General features: G+C 37.5%; 1 protein-coding gene across 16 annotated transcripts in view; it reads left to right on the forward strand.

Annotated features, from left to right (window-relative positions):
• The window catches only part of MEF2C (myocyte enhancer factor 2C), a 367,493-nt gene that overhangs the window by 318,538 nt on the left and 29,822 nt on the right, over window positions 1-19,133 (forward strand). For 9 of the 16 annotated variants that reach the window (XM_077462418.1, XM_077462420.1, XM_077462415.1 and 6 more), the window contains one exon: window positions 8,279-8,497. The exons of the other annotated variants lie outside the window; for them this stretch is intronic. In XM_077462418.1, the coding sequence (XP_077318544.1) occupies window positions 8,279-8,497 (219 nt within the window). The remainder of the gene's footprint in view (window positions 1-8,278; window positions 8,498-19,133) is intronic. 16 annotated transcript variants of the gene reach the window in all.

The following is a 19,133-nucleotide window of genomic DNA, read 5'->3' on the forward strand; positions in this document are numbered from 1 at the left end:
ATGTGCTGTTGGCAAACAACATATTATCTATTTTGTATTCAGTGATACCATGGCATTGTCCACCCTAAAGATTAACAATGTAGAAAAATAGGTTTCTGACTATTGCTTTAACTTTAGTGTTTTTTGGCTCCAATAAGCACTTGAAGCCTTCAAGTTTTGCTGCTAACTTTACCTATAAGTCACAAAAGTGACCACTCAAAAAAAAAAAAAAAAAACCTTAGGCACTCACCTTAGACACTCACCCACAAGTGTCAGATAATAATATTTAATTTTTTCTCTGATTAAACTGGTATATCTCTGCTGTATTTTACTATATTCTTGTAGACAATATTCAATTACCTTTTTTTTTAAGTTTACAGCAGTTGGATCTTAAGAGTCATTATTGGCTGGGTTTTGCTGTAAGAGATTTTTCTAGATCATCATGTAAGGATTTCTACCTCTCCCCAACATTTTCTCTGATTCCTATAACAGTTTAATTGTATTTATTTATTTTGTATTTATTTATTTATTTTATATTTATTTATTATGATTTTTATTTATTATAATATAATTTTATTTATTAATATATATTTTTTCTTAGACTGTTTAGAAAGCTTGGCCAGCAGTGTCATCTTTAAACCCCCTATACTGTATAACAAAATAGGAAAATATGATGATTGACAGATTATACTGGGCTAAATAGATTCAATTTCCTGAAGTAAATAGTCCCTGTATATTTTTGTGCAGTACTACAACTGTACAATTGTAAATTACATAGCAGTATCAGTATTGTACTCTGCTCATTTCCATTTTGGAAAATGATATATACCGTGGGCTTAATACAGATGACATCTACAGCTCCTGGATAGCCAGTTTTGTATTGGGATCAGGCTTGCTAAGCAATGGTCATAGACCACAGCACCACCCCGATCGCTCCTTTCTCTCTTAAGTTGGCTATAGATGGAATAAAATTAGACAGGTTCAGCAGGGTCCTGCAAAATTAAAATTCATGTCCAATTCCGCTTGTTGGAAAAAAAATTGTTTGATCAAGGCTGCAGCTTATTGGCTACAGAGCTGATCAGTGTATTCTGACAGTGGGTGGGTCCCTGCAGTCATAATACAATAACACAACAGGGAAAATTTCTCCATCCACCCCGCTTACGTAGATGGGGAAACCATTCAATTTTTAATGTATGGCCAGTTTTAAAGTGATATTGAATGTTTTCTAAAAAAAACAATAAAAAAAACATGTTATGCTCACCTGCTCTGTGCAGTAGTTTTGCACAGAGCAGGTCCAATTGTTTTATTCTCAGGTCCCTCATCGGCACTCTTGGCCTCTCCCTGCTGAGTGGACGCAGAGCATGCAGCTTGCAATGGGGGCACTCGAGCAGGCTCATTCCCAAGCTGCAGCTCTGCGTGTCCATTCACACACGACTCGGCCCCGTCCCCTCTCTCTCCACTGACTGTGATTGACAGGCTGTCCCAACCAATGAGGATGGAAAGTCCCCAGAAAGCGGAGGCTCTCATACACATCGCTGTATCTAGATGGGGCTCAGGTAAGTATTGTGAGGGTTGGGGGAACTGTTGCACAGAGAAGGTTTTCTACCTTCATGCATAGAATACACAAAGGTAAAAAAAAAACTTTAGCCACTTTAAAGTGATTGTAAAAGTAGAAGTTTTTTTTTGTTTTTTACCTTAGTGCATTTTCTGCATTAAGGTAAAAAACTTTCTGTGTGTAGCTCTCCATGCTGTTTTTTTTTTTTTAAAAAGGTTTGCAATCACTTTAATGGCTATAGAATTTCTTCTCCCAATAGGCTCCTGTAATCTGTGACTAGAGACACTAGAAGTCCCATCTGCCACTGCCATACTTCCTCCAGCCCTGTAACCAACAGTCTGTACCTGCAGCTGGAGCAATAATCTGCAGAAGCCTGTGTATTGTACCCACAATCCACTGATCATGGTTGCAGTTCTCTGCAGGCTCCAAAGCAAAAATTAAAGCTTACATTTAGTAATTTTCTTTTAAATCAGCACAAGCAATGGAACTCACATTACATGAGAAGTATTCTTTGTGCTGGTGACTGTTCTGTCCACTGAAATGCTCATTACTCTGCACTCCCTAATAGCCTGCTGCTGTGATCTTCTGGTGCTGTGGGGGGTAAAATGAGCCGCTGTACCCCTTAAAAGAACTGTCAAAATTGCTGACTATGGCTAGCCTTTCTGCCCCCCAGCTCCATTCATAAGAGCCATACTAGTGTTTTTCCCACCGAAAAGCATTCTATGAATGGCAGTGTTTAACCTTTCATTCATCCGCCTGTCCTACATTGATAGAGTGCTTTTCCCTGTAGGACTTTATAGTACAGCTTCTGTGAATGGAGCCTGGGGCAAAAAGGGAGGATGGGAAGGCGCAAAAGCTTGCGTTACCCCCACAGTAATGAAATTTCACAGCTGCAGAGGTAAAGGGGAGAGGGGCAGAAGAAGAAGCATTTCACCAAACAGAGCAGTCAAAGGCACAAGGGACATTTCCCATTAAATAAAAGTACTGTCCCTTGTGCCGATTAAGAAAAAAATAACTAAACTTAAATCATGTGGGGAGGGGGGGCAGTTATTACTTTTTTGTAAAAGGTGGAATAAACTTTTTAAGCTGATATCTGGGAAACTTAAAATTGATAATTAAATTGCCAGTTTCGGTCTAGGGAACAGAAAAAATAATATCAACTTACCGGATCCTCCACTTCCCCCCCGTGCTACTAGACAGATCCCTGCAGCGGCTTCTCCCCCATACTCAAGCAGTGTAAGATTCTGACACCATCAAGACCAGTGTAGGGTTCACAGTGCTGAAGTGGATGTGAGTATGCTGAGGGACAGTCCACCACTGGAGCGAGGAGGAGCCCCATTTGCTGGTGGAGTGGAGGATCGAGTAAGTTAAAGGGCAAAAACTCTCCCTAGACTAAACGAGAAGTCAACCCTTATGGTGTAGGCAAGGATGTCCACAAATATAACATGATTTCAGGCACTGGGTTCTAGAACAGAACATTTTGGGCATCTTATAGTAAGGAGAAAGTAGAGGTAGGACCTACACACTATTCTCTTTCAAAGTGCTACAATTAGGCAGGTGAACTAAAAACTACAAAGCTGCAGAGGCCATTAGATATGCCACTTACTTGGCTATCCAACCAGTCAGGGGGACAAGTGAATGGTTACAGAGATTGAACAGAATAAAAGATTTTGGCAGGCAAAACAATTCACATATGTGCATTTTAGAATTTCAGACTGCCACAGAAGTGCAATACAATAAAAACATGCATGATAAATTGATTGCTGGGTTTAATGCAGTGGTGCCTGTTTATTAAACCTATTGTGCATCCAGTGTTCTATGGACATGCGGATACCACATTTTCTTAAACAGGTTTAAGCAGAATTCTGTACAGACTCAACTAAAGGAAGACTTTTGTAGGGGACATGGTACAGAAGTAGTATACCTACTATTTACAGGACAGAAACAACAAAACATTGTAGGCATCCCGAGATACACAAAATGGGTCATTTACAAAGAGATTCTGTTTACTGACAGTTTGTCTGTTTTGCATGGCTGGGATCTAAATTTATAAAAAGAATATATCATAAATCTGTCTACAATTAAATTAAAAACAGCACTGATATTAAAGAAGAAAAGACAACTACAGTGATACAAATCATTTTGGATTCCATTTCCTATAAATCGACTTTATCCATCTTGTAGTCATTGATTTGGTGGAGTGCTCAGGAAGTTCTATGCTGCTCCCCAAATTTCTGTTTTTATCAATAAAAATATGCAACAAGTGCCACACTGGCTTGGATGAATATCCATACAGGAATAAGGACTGTGTGATTTTGTTTCTTTTTTTTGTGATTACAGATGTAAAATGATGTGATTAAGCCAATGACAGATCATAAAGAGCTGTCTTTGTGTTTTATTTAATACTAGACTTGTTTACAGTGCACTATGAAGGGAGATCATAAAGAGGCAGATGAGCAGACAAGTTCATGGTAAAGTGAATACTGTCTGCCTAACAACATGCCAGAACAATACGTCTATTTAAGACCCGTATATGTCTACAGTACAGTTCCAGAGATTGCAATGTTGTCTTTGTTCAGGCCTTCTCTATATAACAGAGAGCTCTGTATGATTCATGTTCAAAAGTTTAAATTGGTGATATAATCATGTGGCAGAAATCTAGAAGTTCAGAGTCTTGGCTAAATTTAGAGTAAAGACTATCTACTACTTCTATTTCTATAGGAAATATACCATTTAAATATGGAAAATAGGTCACTTTAAAAGATTTACCCTCCAACTAAAATTAAAAAAAATATTATTTACCTCTGACCCCTTAGTATTAAAATATTTGCCTGGGCAAAAAATCCCCACATATTTAATACATATGCGTAATGCTTTTACATATCCATATGTGTTGGGCCACTAAAACTATGCGTGTGAACGGCATGTTACCTCCTATTCTAGCCAAGTACACTAGCAGCCATTCCGTGCCACTCAAACTTTGCCCGTGTGTAATGTGCTCTTTCCTCCTCACTTACAGTTTTAATAGCCCTGAGCATATGGTAGGATAAGGGGAAATCAAGGGGCCAGAAGTTTTTTTGAGAGCCCCCCCCCCAAGAGTTGCATGTGTAGAGGAAGGATGTGCACTTGCATTTAAAACAGAAGGCACACTGGTATCTACAATTCAGAAGATATGGAATTTCATAGGGAGATTGCTTAAGGTGAACTTACACTATAAAAATGTAGCCTCAGCCCCCATCCACCTCAGCATTTGAACTTTTATGGAACTGAGAGCATCCAATAGACACAGGACTTTGGTGCAAAGCCTAAACTAGGCCTCCTAATATATAATTAAAACATTTTAGCCTAGCCCATATAGCCATTGAGGACTTAATCTTTAGTAATACCTGGAAAATTGTCACCATTTTTTATCTGCTATAGGCTCAAATAACAGAAATAAAAAGACGGTGATACAAACTGTAGTGAGAGAGCACATCTGGTAAATAAAGGAAAGTAGCAGTCATAGTTGAGCATATAAAACTCATGGACCCAGTAGTAGCTGCTCCCTATATGTCCATATATTTATTTCTTAGGCTTGGAGACATGCTTTCACCCACTTTGTGGGTGAAATAATATACCTCCTATCTCTTACATGTAGAAGACAATATATAAATAATAAAATCACTAATACAAAACTAGTACAATCTTTTGTAGGATTTGGGAGACACCTATACACGATTCAATTTTAGCCACACTATTTCTCCTATGAAGATAATAAAAATAATAACACATAGAAAACATATACTCTTGTGGTCCATCTTCTTGGCTGGATTTAGTAATAATCTTAGTAGGTCTTGGTGTAGGAGTGTCCCATCATCCAAAAAAAAGCCTCAAACTACTTTATCTACACAATGTTATTATACTATAGAAAGTATAGAAATATATACATACATTTTGTGGCTAATCGGTGAGGAGGGAGTTAGGACAGAGCTTATGGCAAATAAAGGCTCCATTATTGTAAATTTGGCCCACATTTTACTGTTTAAAAAATCCTATAAAGTTATGAAGAACACCGTGTACCATATTCCAGAATTCACCAGATGAGCGGAGTTAAAAAATTCTAAAGTATATGTCTAAAAAGATAGATGAATCAACCTACAAAACTGTTAGATGGTCAAAGAACATATAAGAATAAGTGTGACCAGGTGCTTCACAGAAACGAGTCCTTAAAGAGATGCTTTGATCCATTCAAATACATTGAATGTCAAACTTATCTTGTGTAGAGCCTTGGAAGAGATAATCAATGTCTAGCATGCACCACTCATACATCTCACAGTGAAGAGTGTATTTTGCACACTGAAAGGTCTCACAAGCACATCTTGAAATGGCTCAACATGCACTTCATAAATGTATGCTCTAAATCAAATTACACGTTAAACATTTTCTTGATGTTTTGATAGTATATCTGACACAAAGCAATGCTCAATCTTAATTACTGCCACATTCTTTTTATAGGACATCCTGTAACACCTTCAATTTTGGTCAGTAACTTTTCTGAAGTGAGCCAATTCCCATAGCATCCTAAACCATTTTTTTAATTACTGCCTACCTACATTGGAAAATGTTTATCCTCAAACATCTCCACATCCATATTTGCTCCTTTCAGTTGCATCTTCTTCTTTGCATCTTCTTTGTATCATCACTATCAGCTACTAAAGTGACCAATTACTCTCTCGAAAACTCTGCTTGACTGCCCTTGGACTGAATTTAATTGCGCATGTGGAATGCATAGCAACATGGTCAAAGTCAACAGATGTCTTCCTATTTTAAGCGCTTGTAGTATTGATTTTACTCTTCAAAATGGTGTTCTGCAAGTTATCATCGTTTTTTTTCATGGACATATTTTTATTTCCTTTGGTGATTTAAAATTGTAGATATACTGTATATCTGTCGTAGATGAGTGAATAAATGCATGAATCTCAACAGATCTCTCTAATTTGTTGAAATTAGATTTTGGCACATGGATACAGTTGTCTCTAATTTTTTTGAGAGACAGGCCAACTGACTTATAAATCTATACTTGATGAACTTTGAGGTCTGTGAATGGATCTACATGCAGATCGATTTGTTCATCTTTACTCTCAGCTGATCTATCTAGTTCAAACTACCTTTCTTTCTTTCTTTCTTTCTTTCTTTCTTTCTTTCTTTCTTTCTTTCTTTCTTTCTTTCTTTCTTTCGTTCTTTCTTTCTGTCTTCCTATCTATTTTTCTATCATCTCTTTTTCAAAGTTACCGTGTTTGCCTTAGCATTCCTGCATATAGAAATGAGTACCGTAGAAATGCTAGTTACTGATGAAGCTCCTAAAGCTTTGCTCTTTTTTGTGACAATTGCACAGTAGAGATTTAGCTATCTTATGACTTATCAGGCACTTTGCTGAGTGCTACAGTGTGACCCAGAATGTGTTTATATCTGGCCATGTTGAAAAAGGAACAAAAAGATCAGGTAATAGGAAAGAGGTGTGCCTTAGAAAACAGTAATTTCCCAGAAGTCAGTTGTTCCAAATAGTAGTACCTAATGTGTGTATTGTTAGAGGATTTCTACTTCTTCCATTTTAAAATGTACTTAGGATAAATAATTTTTGACTCATGTGACAACAAATTAGTTTTAGCCAGAATGTATAAAAGGTTAGATTGGAGGTCATTTTGTAATGGATTTGTGATTGTAAATTAGTTTCCATTTCTCACTTATATACTTTTTGGGAATGACAGTAGTAGTAGAAGTAGTAATATATGCATTTGTGCAGGTATTGTGAAATGGGTGTAATGCATTGTGTATTGTTTAAAATAAAATCACTCAAAGCATCATTTGTTGTCTGGTAACTTTAAGAAAATTAATTCTGAAATTGTGTTGAATAAAACTTTTTCTGAGAAACATGGAGGCTGCCATTACTGACACCTATTAATGAAAATTCTGTGTCAATAATCTTGAATGCGTGTATTGACAATGATTCTGACTCAATCTGCATACTTGTTCTAGCTCTGTGACCCAGAAACTATCAAAGCATTGGGTCAGCATAATACCGAGAAAATAAAAAATTTCAGGAGGGGGTCAGAAATTGCAGCCTCCTAATATCTCTCTGGAAAAGTTTACTTTAAAGACAACTGTACATTTGGTACAATTATCCTTTTATCATTTTCTTTCACCCCCTGAGTGCTACCTACCTGGACAAACCTTCTTCCTCATTCCAGCTATCTTCGCTGTGCAATCTAATGCTGTACAGCCTTTCCAGTAAAAATGTCCTCTTTTTTAGTGTGCATGCATGCTGTTGCCACATTGGTAAACCATTCTTTGCTGGAACACTGGAGGCTTACCCATACTAATGAACGAAGCTTTAAGGTGCATGCACGCTGGGAGGAGGACCAGGCAGGGATGCTTTTTCTGAAAAGGCTGTGTGGCATCAGGTAATGCCACATATCTACTGTATGCCTTTCCCCCTTGTTTCCCCAAGGTAATGTAATAAAGCATATCTAGCATGCAGGTATTGCCATGGTGCAATTATGCCTTAAAGTTGAACCTGTGGCCAGTCTATGAACATTCAATAATTCAAATAAGTATTTTTAAAGAGACATGGTCACCTGCCCGTTCAGGGCCCATTCACACTTTTACATGTTGGTGTGCTTTTTTGCCTGATGTGGTTTTCTATTTAAACCAATGAAAGCATATCAAAACGCATACAACACATGTCGACATGTTTTATCCCTGTAGATGGATTAATAAAAGGAGGATTTTACTGCAGCTCTCTGGTGTGCCGATCGATTTGTATGGACTCAAGTTTCAACAATAGTGTGGCTGATGATCTGGCACCTGCTTGTCTGCTCCCATCTGATAATGGCTGTCAGGTTGTAGCACCACCCCTCCCTTCCTTGTTATGTCGACATGTAGCAGTGCCCATCAATGCAAGTCATAATTCACGTCAGCACATTGGTATGCATTGATTTATCTTTTGATTTGCTTCGGCATGTGTTTTTTTTGTTTCCAAATGCTTTTTATTAAAGTTTTTAAAAGTTAATTTTAAACATACAAATCATCCAATGAGGACAAATCACATTGAGGACCTCCATCGCTAAGACGTGCAGTCATACAACCTAAAAGACGCCATGGGATTCATTTACTAAAACTGGAGAGTGCAAAATCTGGTGTAGCTCTGCATAATAACCCGGAACGTCCCTTTTTTTTTCTCAAAGCTTAACTGAATAAGCTGAATAATAGAAGCTCATTGGCTAATGAACATGGCTACAACAGATACTGCACTATCCAGTTTTAGTAAATCACCCCCCTCATAGGTTTAATAGTTCCAACAAGAACAGTTACTAAAGAAAATAGTACTATGCCAATTTGCACTTGTTTTGTGACACATTGCAAGTCATTACCATTGGCTTGACCAATACAATCGAAGACGGACAAAGAGGTCCCCTTCCAAGATCTGCAATTCAGCTTGTGTTTTATTGTGCATTACAATTCATGTTGACATGAGTTTTGATCTGTTTCCATTGATTTCCAGAAAAACTCATCACATACAAATGCATGAATCCAAGCGTCTTTTTACACACATGCATTTCATAGTACACATTTTAACACCCCTTAACTATATACACACATTGGTCATGGGTTTTTGCTTTTTCACATCCATATTAAGAGAGCTGACATGCATTGTCTGTTTTATGATGCCATGACATGTCAAAGGCAAAGGCAGTATATTAATTATTGACAATGCAAGGAAAGGTGTGAAACCAGTCTGAAAAGTTCTCATTTTAGGAAAAGCAAGGATCATAGCTTTGAATCAAGAAGCAGGGATTTTTTAAATGACTATATAATCATCTATTGTTTATGTAGGCAAGTAAAAAATGCAGCAATGCTTTCTGATCTATCCCTGTGGAACAGCCTACCCTGGTTACATCTGGCAACTTATCTCATTTTGCTACAGTTTGTGCTTGTGGTTAATATTTTGCAGCTGGTTATTTTAATGGTACTTCAATTGCATATTTTATCTGTTACTTTTAATATAAGGATGTACTTGGAGTGGTTTCATTTTAGCTTTTCCTCTGAATTCTCTCTCATGGTGCTCGGAAGCTTTGGAACACTCACTTTAGCCATGAAATATTTAATCACCCAGTCTGTATGCTCGTTATCATCTTTAGGTAATCTTGCATTAATAATCCAATGTCATTAATCTGCACCTAATGGCTTTGAAATACATGCTCGATGGAGCTGCTTCAGTAGCAAGTCACACTTTGCCAAGAGAAAAAGTCAGGAAATTAGACATTACAGTCTTTGTGTTATATTTTTAATCACACTTCAACAAGCAAATAAAGAAAGATAGTAAATGTTATTCCTAAGCGTAGCTCATGCTGTGCTTTGTGTGTTTTTCATGGCAAGCAGGGACATTTTTGACACTATATGACTGTATATGTATTACTGTGATGAAAAATAAAGATAAAATAAGTGAAGTCTGTGTGCTTAATGAAATGTGCCAATCATAATCTCTTTCGCCCTCATGTAGAAAGCTGAAATTCTCTTACCACTCTGATTAAAATCCTCAACTCAGTTTGCAATGTGCTTGGGAGACCCCAAACTTTTTAAATAAAGTTTAAAGGTCTGTCCATTAGACTATTGGGGGCTGGACTAGAGTAGGAGTAGTCTTGGAGGTCATTGGGAGTAAAACTAAATGCCCTTGTCAAAAAGGTCAGTGGGAGTAAAAAATGCCCTGGTATTGGCCAGTTAGAATAACATATTTTCCTTTGTCAGCATTCAGTGGGAGTAACACATGTCCCTCTTTTTGTGGGTGTTTTGTGGGAGTAAAAATGCCTCTTCATTGGTGGTCAGTGGGAGTAAAAATTTGACCCTGGCATTAGTGGTCAATGGGATTAAAAAATGGCCGATAGTAGTGGGGGGAAAACATAAAGCCCCAGTGTCAGCTGGGGTTAAAATATCACCTGGCATAACTGAGACCAGCCAGGTTGTGTAAAAAATGCCCCATTATTGGTGTCAGTGAGAACAGTATATTCCTTATAGGCATCCGTGGTAGTAATATATGACCTAACATTGGTGTCACTAGAAATAATAAAAATGCCCCATCATTGTGTGTCATGTCCTGTGCAACTGCTTGTAATGACATCATGACTGTGACTATACAAGCAATGTTGGGCAGGATATTACCCCACCTGTTAGTGCCTAAGATAGATTGTTCAGTGCTGGCACCTGCTGCCACTTTGCACCTAATGTCCTTCTTTGGCTTGCAATGAGAAAGAGCTGCATGTGGGGCCTACTCATCGCAGGGGCTGATATATGGCAACCTGTAGGTAGAGGACCGCTGTGCTAGCTTGTACCTGGTACTTTTACTAAAGCTGGCCACACAAATAGCAATCTGATCATACAATCTCCTTTTGATGCTTTGGCCCTTTTACATGACTTTCCAATCTGGTCTGCCTGTCAGCTTTTCAGGTGGACCTGATTGGAAATGTCATGCAGCTCTGTAGGCAGAATAAAACAAAGTGCACAAAAAACGGCCTAATAGCACCACTCAGTGCCAGAGGAAGAGCTCTTCCAAAAAAATTATGTTACCTGCATAGAACTAAATTTTAGCCTCTATAGAGAAAAACACAATATCTTTTATAATTATGTTAGCAGCTACTATAAAATATATCCAAATAAAAATAACAGCATTTAAAAGTCCAACACATCTTATGTCCTTAAAATGCCATAGCGGCACTCAGGTCAGTCCATCCACTTCAAATGAGGGTGCCATGTGCATGATCTCCATGATGATTGGAAGTGATGTTTACAAGTAATAACAACTAGGATCACTGTCATGAGAGCTTCACCCGTTTAAAGAAGTCACTTCACTGTTTTTTTTATTTTTTTATGTGGAAACATATAAAAGCTTGTCACACGTGGATGGACTGACACGAGCACTGCTATGGCATTTTAAAGACATAAGATGTGTTGGACTTTTAAATGCTATTATTTTCAGCTCTATAGGCAGGCTGATGTAAATGGACTTGTGCCCAGTTACAACTGCCAACCTCCGAGTCTATCCAGGTCCAGAAACCCCCCAGAAAGGGACTGTGTACTAATATCCCACCTTTAAAAACGGTATCCAATAGTGAGAGAGAAGTCAGCTTTTTAATAGGCGTAAATAGCCTTAGCCATATAAAAGATGAAAGAAAGCTACAGTGCACTATCACTGTTTTCACCATGTTACTAATTTAAAGTAGAACTTCACATAGTGTTGAAGTTTTAATGGAAATCAAGCAGTTCTGTAAGAAAAAAGTCATAGGTTTTTTTAAACACAGCTCCTGGGTTTTATTTACTCAATACAAATTGGCTGTTTGCTTTGCATGGGAAATTACCCTTAGCTTAGTGAATGAGGTGAAGCTCTGCTAACTTCTATAATCTAATTCCGTGTAAACAAAATAACTTTTTTATTTTATTTTCCCTGTACATGATTGGGAAAAAAATGCCCTGGAGTAAATAGCCACTTTACTTTGCACCATTTTAAAATAGCGTTAGGACTCAAGTGAAAGTGATTAAGACCCCTGTAATTTTTATGTATTTATTTATTTTTGCTATATGGGTTCCCTCTGGAAGATTTCCCTTCACTTCCTTTCTTAGAGACACAGTAGGAAGTAGAGGAATTCTTTTCAAAGTAAAAGGCAATCCCATCTTACACAGCTGTCACTAGAGGATGTGTCCCCATTGGAATATTCACCCTCACCTTCTGCTTTTGTGACAACTCTAAAAACCCACAGGGGGTTCCATAATTTCCCACTTCATCCTGAACTAAAAAAAATAAAAAAGTTTTAGCTTCACATATATTTTATTAGATAAAGTCTAATGTCTTTAGATTAGAGGAACTGACTTTGCCTCAATTTTTTATCAGTCATATTAGATGCTGAAGAACTTCCCCTACAATCGACAGGTAATCCTAGTGGTTTTTCACTTTCACTTGATTTTTATAACATCCAAATGAAATGGAAATCAGCTATCACAAAACAATTGTATGTAAACTAAATTGATTGTACTGTGTGCTCCCTGAATACACAGAATGGAAATTGGGTCAGGAGTGCCTGACTCTACTATAATTGAACTTTGATGGCTATGATTTTATGCAAGAAAATGTAGTACCACGAGTGAGTATTTAGAAAAGCAGCATTCTGAAATGTGATGATAATTCAGCCAAGTTCACTTACTTTTTATTTAAATTCTGATGCACCCAGACTCTCCTGAAAAAAAAAAAGCAGTTTGTATTTTTACAGATCTTTTGTATCACATGCAATTCATGAACTCTTTAAATGATGCACTTCAAGGGCTATGCAATCAACAACAGTTTGATCTCATTTTTATTCATAACAAAGCCAAAGCATTTTTTTTTTCTTTTAGTTTTACAATCATAGTAAATGAGATGCTTACTGTAAAATTAGGTCATATCTACATCATCCTTTATTTTCCTGGTTTGGTTTTATTCTTTATTTACATAATAACAATACAGCTAAGATTCTTCTGCTGATGCATGGATTTTTTATTCACTAATTATATTATAGTATTTACTCATTTATAAGGATCTGAGAAGTTCAGCTACACTGAAAAGTACATTGAACTGTATTGGTGCATCATCCAATGCACAAAGGTGCACCATTCCTCCACAAAACCCGACTCAGCGAGGTGACTCCCAGCAGTCACTGGCTGCTCTAAATAGTCCACACTTCTATGCAGGGTTGGAATAAGGGGTGGGCAGGAAGGGTAGTTGCCCTGGGTGCCATAAGGTTACTGTAGGGATGGGGACACCTTCCTTCTGTTTCAAGGCCGACAGGAGTAGGATGACCTTATCCCGGCACTGCTCTTATGATCCAAAGCAAAATTGAGCCACTCACCATATGAAAGCCTTTTGTCTAATTTATTTGAATTCTCCAAGATGAGATAATGCCTCCTGGTAAAGTACATGTTCCACTCATATCAGAGCTTACTCATAGGATCCACAGGTATATATAGGTAACCCTATGAGTAAGTGAAAATTAATGAAAAACATTAGGGCTTCTGCTTTATCAGAAGGAATTGTCTCATCTTGGAGAGTTTGAATAAATTTGACTACGGCTTTTACATGGTGAGTGGCTCCCTTTTCCTTTGGATAGTGAGAGTGTGGACTAATATGCAAGTATGCCTGCCCCATGTTCTTTTAGATTGAATATATATATATATATATATATATATATATATATATATATATATATATATATATATATATATATACACACACACACACATATATTATATATATATATATATATATATATATATATATATATATATATATATACATTATCTTTAAAGAGAGAATTTCCACTATTTCCACTAAATAGACGTACTATATGTAACTTGAGCTTAAGTGAGCCTGTGCCCAAATTATGCATGCTAAAGTATTTCTATCTTCTAAACAGACATTAAAGGTACTTTAAAATAAGTCCTCATTCACCACTGTATCTATAGGCATTTTAGATAAATTCATTCAAGTTTACAACAGAGGCAGAGAAATTTAGGGCTGATGCATAGGGGCGCCGACAGCCATACACAGTAAAAATAAAGCATTTCTCTGATCCTGCTAGTGACAGGTATTTGTGTACAGTCGACTACACAAAACAATGACAGGCTTCTGCTGTATGTTGGTATTATTGGCCATTCTAAGACAGCTAACCAAAGTTCAAAAGTGCTTACAATTGATTGTTATTATTGTCAGTGGAGGGCAGTCAAATGGCCACATTACTTTATGATGTCCGCAAACTTGACCTGAACCCAAGGATCAGCCCTACTATTGATCCTGCCAGAAATTCAGTGCTGTCCTATGTCCTGTACGCTCTGCAATGTTATCCTAAATCTAAAGCTCCAGGAATTTAGTCATTTTCAAAAATGTTTACAAAGTATGCCACCTCATAGACTTACATCTTTAATTAACAATTTTTACATTTACTGAATGCCAGCAGCATCAATACTGCTATGCTTCCAGCGCTCTGATGCTGGGCCTTCTGATCTCAGCTCCTGCACCTGCAGAGTTGTGTGCAGCCACTATGCCCATCCTACCCCCATTGCCGCCTAATCACAGAGTGCTTTGTATTTTGTGAATCCATTCAGAAAATATACAGCCTTCTGTGAATGGGCAGCAGAGGGAAGGTGTGAACAGTATTGTTGCTGGACGTGAAGCCAATGCCTTTCCTGCCAGAGCACTGTGAGAATAGTGAGTGTTGTACTCCTGACCCTCAGTTAAATTGTCAAATATAAATTAAAGAGCTAAGTCAAGGAGGTGGCATAGTAAGCCAGCAGATTTTACAAAGTGGCTAAATCCCTGGAATTCAGCTTTAAGCTGTTTTTTGAGTCCTGCACAGTTCACATCTTTGATCTACAAAACAGCTTCCCCCATATTAAGGAAACGAGGATTGGGGTAGGTGTTCTTTATTCCAGTCCTGGGGTGACAACGTTGCTTCTCTATAGCTACAGTACAGTGAGTTAGCATTGTCACCCTAGGGCAGGAAGTGTGTTACTTGTAGGATTGCCGGGTGAAAATAAAGGGAAAAAAGCCTGGAAAAACTGAACTAGCCACAAAAATAGAGAGCTAGAACATGTCAGGTTGATGTTTTTAGATGCAAAAATGCTTGGGTACTCAATCTGTATTCAAGATGCCAGTATGTGTATTGTGGCTTCACTAAATAATGTTCTATTAGAAAATAGATGGCTAAAATACAAAGAAGCTCTTAGTGATCACAAACCAACAACCCGGACGTGGATGGATGTTTCTTAAATATGGGCTGTTTACCTTTGTACTTTATTCATAGAAAACTAATCACCAAACACGTTTCAGTTATTTTAAGTGCTGTTTATAAATAGCATTCTTCTTATCCTATTATAGAAATTATTCCAAAAACTATAACCAGACCTCTTTGATGAATTTCTGCCTTTTTAGTTTGTAATAACAAATTAGATTGTCTTTATGCTTGTGACTCTTCAGTATGGATTTTCTTTATAGGAGACTTTTTTGTTGTGTTTTTTCCTTCCATTTTATTTTGAGTCTGTTTATGTAATTTTGTAGTTTAACTTTCAAGGACAGATTAGATTTGTGTGAAGAGGAAAAAACTTTGTTTTTTTCTGTTTACATCTTTCATCAGAAGAAGATCAGCGCCAAGGACAACTATTTTAGCTTAACCAGATTTTTAATTCAGTTACCTCTGTTTTCTTGGAGTAGTACACTATGAAACTTTTAGGGCACCAGCCTGTTCTGGCCTTCCCAGAAAAGTCTAAGATTACTCATTATCGTAAACATTAGGCTTCCGATGTATCGCAGTTATGAAGATAAGTACTGATAGTCATTTGGAAGAGTTCTGCTGCATTGTAATTTAGAAGTCAGTAAATAAATATACACAATATTGCCAAAAGTATTAGGGTGCCTGCCTTTACACGCACATGAACTTTAATGACATCCCAGTCTTAGCCCGTAGGGTTCAATATTAAGTTGACCCACCCTTTGCAACTATAACAGCTTTAACCCTTCTGGGAAGGCTGTCCATAAGGTTTAGGAGTATGTCTATGGGAATGTTTGGCTATTCTTCCAGAAGCGTATTTGTGAGGTCAGGCACTGATGTTGGACAAGAAGGCCTGGCTAGCAGTCTCTGCTCTAATTCATCCCAAAGGTTTTCTGTCAGGTTTAGGCCAGGACTCTGTACAGGCCAGTCAAGTTTCTCCACCCCAAGCTCACTCATCCATGTTTTGCTTTGTACACTGATGTGCAGTCATATTGGAACAGGAAAGGACCATCCCCAAGCTGTTCCCACAATGTCGGGAGCATGAAATTGTCTAAAATGTCTTGGCATGTTAATTACCTTAAATGTTCCCTTCTCTGGAACTAAGGGGCTGAGCCCAAACCCTGAAAAACAACTCAACACCACAATCCTCCCTCCACCAAATGAATGGTGGGGTGGCCCAATATTTTGCAAATATAGGGTGGATGAGCATGTTTGGGGTGGAGGAACTTGACTGGCCTGCACAGAGTCCTAACTTCAACCCGATAGAACACTTTTGGGATGAATTAGAGCGGAGACTGCGAGAAAGGTCATGTGCGTGCAAAGGCAGGTGCCCCAATACTTTTGAAAATATAGTGTATGCCTTGTTGGTAGGCATGAAAATTAAAAAAAAAAAAAACATGAAAGCTAATTTCTACATTTAGACTCATTCCATGATTCAATGCAAATCTGTATTTGGATGGATGGATTCACTTACCTTTGTAATTCAAGATAGGGCATCCATTTTTCACCAATACATCTCCAAACAATAAAATAAAAGTCCACCTTGGGTGAGAGGTGTGACTGTTGTTTTTCCTGTGGTATGTCTGGATTTCATTAAAGTGTGTGACCTCTTCATTATATTTTAGTGGTTCTGATGCAGTTATTATTACTATTATTTAGTCTTTTGTGGTGTGCATCTAATTTCTGATGATTACATTATTACGGGCTGTGGAGTGGTGGAAAACCTTCGACATGTGCACACATTCTGCACTCCATGACTATAGATAGTGTATTTATGAAAAGGCAACTACATGAGTACGGTTAAAGCAAAGTGTCAGAAGTATGGTGTTATCATATTCTTAACAAAAAGTAAATAAACTTTAAAAGAAGCTCTCACAGATCTCCTTGTAGCAACAGACACTTTGGGACAATTCATTCTCAAAGTTCACAGCTGTCTTTGGCTGTCTGAGGCTTAGGCCTAGAACAAGCAGGAAATCTAACACTCTTGCCATAAGTCCTGAAGCTTCTGGATCAGAATACAGCCAATGAACTGGTAATTTCCAGGACAGAGGTCAGCAATGACAACTCCTATTCTTTCTCATGGATGGTTTACCTTAAATCAGTCAGTTGCAGGCTAGATGAATATATCATATCAGTGTAACTAAACTCAAAACATTTTTTCTTCATATTGAATAAAGTAAGGGAAAGTTGTAACCCCTGTCAGTTTTTTTTTTGCCATCTGTGTCCCATTGGGGAGATTTCCCTTCACTTCTTGTTTCATAGCCAAAACAGAAATGTGAGAGGAAATCCCTCCAAAGTGAGGGAATCCCGGTGTGTCACCAGGGTCAACGGAACTAGTATCCCCATTAGAAGATTTCCTCTCTACTAGTGTTCTGATGTCAACCCAAAATGCGGGATTTTCTTTCACTTTCATTTGCGATGATAATGATAAACAGGTCAAATACAGTAGGCAGGGTGAATGTCCCTAATGGGGCACATACAGCAATAAAAACTGACAGGTGTTCTAATTCCTCTCCAAAACTAAAAGAAAGTTCTGCCTTTAGTTACACTTTAAAGTGAAGGATTCCTTTTGTGTCTGAAAGAGAATAAAAAAGAAAACATGAAATAGTAAAAACCCAAATATATGGTTTAAACCTGCTCTAAATCTATACTTTACAATTACATTCCGTCTGGAAAACTATCAAATTAAATGGGGCTCTATGTGCTGTATCACATTCCTTTACCCACTTGAAAGTGCAAAAATTATATGTCATAAATGAATGGATTTCCTGACTATACAATATACGAAAATTTAAAACAGATGATTTGCAAAAAGTGTATTATACTTTTGGCTTTAGTTTGAATTAAATTCATAGTTGTGTGCATATGTGAAACAGTATGAACACACATTTAGTAAACCAAGAACAAAATGATAGCGATATTAAACATTTTCTGTAACATTGTATAACGCGTAATGCGTTCTGTTATAGAAAGGGTTTAAAGGGACAGTCCACAAAAAATTACTCATCCTATTTATCCTACTCGTGTATCCAGGTCCCAGCTTAGGTCTTCCGCCACCACCCGCAAAAAGAATGTCAATGAAAAATATGGTCTGTACATGTACATTGGTCCTTTTTCATTTGGGTATAGAATTGCCAAAATGAGTGACAATGAAGCTTAACTAACCTTATTCATTTTAAAAACACAAGATGGCACCCTGTGCACTACCCTGCATTGAAGGCCTGGAATCATTTGTATGTGTTTATTAAAATATTCAACATTATTAATAAAAATAAGTTATAAAACAGTCAGCATTAGAATTGCTATTTGTAACTGGGGCCAACAAACTGACAAAATGTGGTCACCTTAGTAACAGTATATACCACTGTAGTCCAGAAAGAAGAGACATGTGTCAACCAATTGCACTTAAAATATAAAAAATATCTATGCTTACAAGATATACTGATCACATAAAAAGATATTATTGGATATGATACATTTATTTCTGTCCATAATATAGAGTATCTCCTTATGTCTCTTAGCTTTTTCCTAAGTCTGATCACCAGCCTCTAGTAATAGCTCTAAATGTATTTACTGCACAGCCTGTTCACCAACTAACGCTAACGTGTGCTAGAGATTTCTTCACACTCCATAAAATAGAACTTAGCACAGTGGAACATAGGATTGGAGCACAGCGGCTCATTGGCTAGTACTCTCGCCTTACACTGCCTAGATCATGACTTAAATTTCCATTAGGCACTCTGCATGGAATTTGTATGTTCTTCCTTTGTGGGTTT

This window comes from Lithobates pipiens, unplaced genomic scaffold, assembly GCF_037356315.1.
Source record: "Lithobates pipiens isolate NorthernLeopardFrog02 unplaced genomic scaffold, aLitPip1_a1.2 Scaffold_3, whole genome shotgun sequence".
In the NCBI taxonomy this organism is placed as follows: Eukaryota; Metazoa; Chordata; class Amphibia; order Anura; family Ranidae; genus Lithobates; species Lithobates pipiens.